General features: G+C 35.0%; 1 protein-coding gene and 1 long non-coding RNA gene across 3 annotated transcripts in view; one reads left to right on the top strand and one right to left on the bottom strand.

The window, feature by feature from the left end:
• Positions 1–1,762, bottom strand: part of LOC107583930 (uncharacterized) — a 5,775-nt gene extending 4,013 nt beyond the window's left edge. Inside the window, exons 1-2 of one of the 2 annotated variants that reach the window (XR_001609086.1) lie at positions 890–1,762; positions 194–605 (exon numbers count right to left, since the gene is read on the bottom strand). This is a non-coding gene — a long non-coding RNA (uncharacterized lncRNA). Of the gene's footprint in view, positions 1–193 lie in introns of both variants that reach the window. The other variant, XR_001609085.1, reaches the window with a different exon arrangement.
• The window catches only part of LOC107583928 (conserved oligomeric Golgi complex subunit 5-like), a 78,834-nt gene that overhangs the window by 57,588 nt on the left and 15,246 nt on the right, over positions 1–6,000 (top strand). The window contains exons 13-14 of the mRNA XM_016270278.1: positions 3,735–3,896; positions 4,657–4,756. Coding sequence (XP_016125764.1) covers positions 3,735–3,896; positions 4,657–4,756 — 262 coding nt within the window. The remainder of the gene's footprint in view (positions 1–3,734; positions 3,897–4,656; positions 4,757–6,000) is intronic.

The raw sequence follows: 6,000 nt of genomic DNA, 5'->3' as shown, positions 1-6,000 counted from the left end.
TTCCTACTCGTGTGACGCAGGAGGAAATTCAATACATGTACAACTATTTCAACAACAGTGTTAAAGTGTCAAATGTATTATAAACATGTTCAAATACATAAATGCAATCAATTGCGTCGAAAACATTCGCTTAAAACATATTATCTTCACAGTTAATACGTTAATGAGACAGAGCATGAAAAATCGTGCATACCCGCAGCAGTAACACTCAAATCTGCTCTTTACAGCTGAACTCATATTACATGTGGAAACTTATAATTAATAACAAGAAAACAATTTGCTAAATACGATCAGTTAACATTTATAACGAAATAAACAAGAAAGCAACATACCTTTTTGGGAAAAGATTAGAATAAATCACATTGGCTGAAGACAATACTGCAGATATTCATGGAAAAACCGCAGCAGTAACACTCAAATCTGCTCTTTACAGCTGAACTCATATTACATGTGGAAACTTATAATTAATAACAAGAAAACAATTTGCTAAATACGATCAGTTAACATTTATAACGAAATAAACAAGAAAGCAACATACCTTTTTGGGAAAAGATTAGAATAAATCACATTGGCTGAAGACAATACTGCAGATATTCATGGAAAAACTAGAAAAATAGAAATTACACCCTCAACTCATAATACAATTAACTGTCAGAAGGCTTAAGACAGACACAATGACCACATAAAATGAGCTCTTTCCTACTCGTGTGACGCAGGAGGAAATTCAATACATGTACAACTATTTCAACAACAGTGTTAAAGTGTCAAATGTATTATAAACATGTTCAAATACATAAATGCAATCAATTGCGTCGAAAACATTCGCTTAAAACATATTATCTTCACAGTTAATACGTTAATGAGACAGAGCATGAAAAATCGTGCATACCCGCAGCAGTAACACTCAAATCTGCTCTTTACAGCTGAACTCATATTACATGTGGAAACTTATAATTAATAACAAGAAAACAATTTGCTAAATACGATCAGTTAACATTTATAACGAAATAAACAAGAAAGCAACATACCTTTTTGGGAAAAGATTAGAATAAATCACATTGGCTGAAGACAATACTGCAGATATTCATGGAAAAACCGCAGCAGTAACACTCAAATCTGCTCTTTACAGCTGAACTCATATTACATGTGGAAACTTATAATTAATAACAAGAAAACAATTTGCTAAATACGATCAGTTAACATTTATAACGAAATAAACAAGAAAGCAACATACCTTTTTGGGAAAAGATTAGAATAAATCACATTGGCTGAAGACAATACTGCAGATATTCATGGAAAAACTAGAAAAATAGAAATTACACCCTCAACTCATAATACAATTAACTGTCAGAAGGCTTAAGACAGACACAATGACCACATAAAATGAGCTCTTTCCTACTCGTGTGACGCAGGAGGAAATTCAATACATGTACAACTATTTCAACAACAGTGTTAAAGTGTCAAATGTATTATAAACATGTTCAAATACATAAATGCAATCAATTGCGTCGAAAACATTCGCTTAAAACATATTATCTTCACAGTTAATACGTTAATGAGACAGAGCATGAAAAATCGTGCATACCCGCAGCAGTAACACTCAAATCTGCTGCGATACGGAAAGAGAAGAGGGACAAAATACTACATTTGCAGTACCATTATCGGCCACAGGAGGGAAGACTTCAAACACAAATTAATACAACAAAATGCCTTATTTTATGGAATTCACATATAAACTGTTTAAATTAAATGTTCTTTTTAACCCTGTTACATCCACATACACACTAACTCTCCAACATTTGTTTTCATAATTCTGTTGTAACTATTTAACAAATTGATGAAGTGTAGTCCATACAGAAATGTTCTATGATAAATAATAGTTCTGCCCAAATACAGTAGCTGCTACAGGAATTATTACTTTTTTTTAAGACAGTGGTGGCTAATACCAAGCTACCAGAGATTTATTGTGGTTACAACAGTAACTGTTATGAATTTGTTTTTGTTTTTTTTGTAGAAAATATTGTAATTTTTTTTCAAGGTGAGGCCATACTAATGTTTTGTTTTTAGAACTAAATTGCAACTATCAATTGCTGAAATGATTGCTGACTGACTTAAAATTTTAAGATGCTAAGTGCAAGCAGTCAAACAGAAATGCCACGATTTCTCATAATAAAGGCCAGAAGTTTATCTACACAACCATAATTTTCCTAATCATTTTGGTGGCACAACAAAGATTTTGTTTACCCACAAAGTGCTCTCAAAACTGCTCTCATCAATCAGAAAGTGTTTCTGCCTTTCACCTGAATGGTAAGATGCTTTAGGAAGCAAAGAAGCCCTTCTACTATCAGACACATTTTCAGACAATCTTTCAGAATGCAGTCAACGTTTCTGCCACTATTCTGATCAAACACCAAGATCCCATAATCACAATTTTCCCCTGAACGGCCCACATTTTATGCACAGTTGCTTGTATCACATAATACAGCTCAAAAAAGCATGTCAAGATGCATGACAACCAGCAATTAAAGTCAAGATTATTAAAGCATTTGTGTTTAATACGTCAGGTTGATGTGGGGGGTAAACTATTTTCTTTGTATTTTATTTTGGAGAGATTCAGTAGATCTATATTTGTCTGTAATAAAACAGTTTGCTTTGTGGTAGAATTCAGTGTACTGCAAGCAGTACAGCATTGAACAGCATCTACTGAGTTAAGTTTAGAGATCTATTATTATAGAGAAATCTATTATGTGTTAATTCACTGCACTTTTTTCATCTTTAAAAGTAAGATTCATTTGGATTTTAGTTTCTGACATTAATGATGCTGTTTCTCTTAGCCCGTTTAACACTATTGTCAAAATTTCCACAAACTATTATATTTTTTTGCAAGAAGTGTGCATAATTTATGATAATGAATGACTTTTTGCCCTCTAATTCACATTACCATTATCGTCCAGTTTTTTAACTCTGAGGTGGTTTTATCTAAATCAGCATAACGTATTATACAGCTAATACTATCATGATGTATGAATACAATTTTAAAAATGATTCATTTTCACATTATAGTGATGAGAATGAGGTTCTGCGCATTACTATAATGAGAACTATCAAATAATATTTTAAAATATACCTCATTTTCAGACTTAACAATATAATGAAAAGTGAAACTTTTAATGAAAATAGTAACCGTTGGGGAAACAATCATAAATCAGTTACACTTTTATCAACAATTGGTATGCACAGATCAAACAGTATAATAATTATTGGGAATTAAGCAGCTGTCATGTCAGCAAGGGAAACTAATTTATTACAGTGGCAAAATCAAATGCTGGGGGCTTTGATCCCTACTGAGATGAAGAGTGTAAGTAGGCTATTCATTAAGTGTCGTTCAGTTTGCTCTGCTGCACTTTTGATTTAGTCTTGATTTGTAATTATCTCTACGGGCATGCCTCTGATTAAATTCAAGATTTAGGTCAGTGAAATTTCATACATACATGCATAGTATGTGACATACATGTCATGTGTTTTTCAAAAAAACAAAAACATGCACTTCAATTACATAAAGTGATGATAGTCTGATGATAGGAACATTGGAAATGAAGGGTCTGACATCATTAGGGTACAGCAACTGCCAGAAAACACTTTTTCACGTGTCACTTAGCATGTGTTGTCATTTACTTGTTTTACAGTTACAGTTAAGCAAAGGAATAAAGTTTTTGACATTTTATTTGTTCCAGTCCAGAGAAGGATCTAAAGGACTCCCTTCAGCCATATGAAGCAGCTTACCTGTCCAAGTCTCTGTCCCGCCTCTTTGACCCCATCAATCTTGTGTTCCCTCAAGGGGGCCGAAACCCATCCTCTAATGATGAACTTGACAGCATCATAAAAACAATAGCCAGGTACACCTCCAATATGCATAGTATATCATAACTCTGTTCCATCATCATTTCCCTACTGTGCCACTATGCTGCCTTCTAATGCTGCTTTTCTACTGCATGGTATGGCTCATTTTTGTGGGGTTTTGCACTGTGTAGTACCTGGTACTTTTTTTGATACCACCTCAGTTGATGTTCCAAACGAGCTGTACCGATACTAAAATGTGACATGTAAACACTGCAGATCACTGATTGGTCAGAGAATCGTCACGACCAGCATTTGCAACACGAGACACCAAACCCGCTAGATTTAAATAGTCAGCAACAGCCACTGCAGGATAATTTGTTCGCACGTCTTTTTTTTTGTTTTTAAACGACTTGCTTTAAATGCCCGTTGCACTATAACAATCAGTCTATAATCCCACCAAATTTGAAGTGGTACTAAACTGCAGTGAAAACGCAAACCGAGCCAAAGTAAAGCAAGCTGAGCTGAGCCATGCCGTGCCATGCTGAGTCATACCACACAGTGGAAAAGTGCCATAGAAAGCTCATTTTTGGCCTAGTGTTAAGTGTTAACAATCCAATAATACACTGCAAGCATTTGGAGTCAAGAGAAATGTCAATTATAAATATAGTTACATTTCATATAATACTAAAATTTACTAAAGGACTAATAATGGACTGGAAAGTATATAGTGATTAGACTAACCATAAGCAGACTACTTATTGTTTTTATTGACTGTAATTTGCTAACAGTTGATCATATATGTTGTTTTTGCGTTAGTGAGCTGAATGTTGCATCAGTGGATTCCGGCCTGACGATCGCAGTGGCCAAGAACGCCGCCAAGACTGTGCAGCTTTTCTGCGTCAAGTCAGAGCAGTTGGTAAGACACACACAGAGATAATGAGCTAGGCTGAGCGGGAGGCTGTCTGCTCTCATGCCCCTCAACCCAGCCAGAGAGGTGACACACACGGTCGGCTACTGAGCTCATTATTAGAGCCAATGGAGGGTGGGGCTCATCTCAACAAGCGTCAGAGAATCAGAGCAACTGCTGAGAACCGTGACCTGGACAAGAGGCAGGGCGGATTTCAGCCTACCTAGTTAGAGGTGCTACTTGATTTGGTCTATAAATAGAAGCCACACAAATCAGGCAAAGATGAGATCGAGAATGCAATGCTTGGTCGGTAGTTGCTCGACCAAAAAAATAAATACCAGTAGTTGGAGGACAAATCAGTTTGCAACACAATATTCATGCTCTTAGTTTACTAAATGTACTTCTCTGCTGTCATATTGTGGTTAATAGATGTGTGCTTCTTGTGTGCTAAGCTATTGAAGTGGTCAGAGTGACCACATTAAGTTACATGGACAGCCAGCACAAGCTTTACAGTGAGATCCTTAATCAATAAATGGTAACATTTTACTTACAGCCTTTATGTATAATGCATTATAAAATTAGTTTTAGTGCATTAATTATGCCTTGTAATGCACATTATATGCATTGTACAATCTCATGAATAGTTGTAACCACAGTTAATGCATTATAACACTTATCAATTCATTGTTACACTATGCATTTTAAATTCATTTGAAATGATTTACGACAAGATATAATGTATTACAACGCACATTATGAATAATTATAATCCATTATATTCTTTATTAAAAAACGGATAGTTTCCTTGATTCTGATTGGTTGAGCCGTGTTCAGAGCTGTGTTACTATACATACACCTTTGTTTACTTTTGTGTGTTGCTTGGCAACCACTTTGTTGCAACCACAACTGTTTCTGACGAACAACATTTTTTGGTTGAAGAATACTGTTTTTATTAATATCATTACACTTTATTTGCTCAGTTTTATTTTGTGAAACCTAACTACGTATATGGAATAACCATTTTATAAAAGCAATAAGCCTCCGCTTCGCGTCGTGCCTAACAACGCCCCTTAGCTGTTATAATTTCACTGTAAACCATGGCTTCTTGGGGCATATTGCTTTAATAACCCTTTAAGTAAAGTGTTACCCAATAAATCAGTAGATCTATAGAGTTTGAGTTAACTACAAAGCCAAACTAGCTTTACAAGTGAGTGAATCCTCTCATTCCTTAATCAGTCTCATTTCAGTTAATC

Source organism: Sinocyclocheilus grahami, unplaced genomic scaffold (genome assembly GCF_001515645.1).
Source record: "Sinocyclocheilus grahami isolate Dianchi unplaced genomic scaffold, SAMN03320097.WGS_v1.1 scaffold56.1, whole genome shotgun sequence".
Classification (NCBI taxonomy): domain Eukaryota; kingdom Metazoa; phylum Chordata; class Actinopteri; order Cypriniformes; family Cyprinidae; genus Sinocyclocheilus; species Sinocyclocheilus grahami.
Note: the sequence above shows the minus strand (reverse complement) of the source record. Positions and strands in the feature narration are given on the sequence as shown.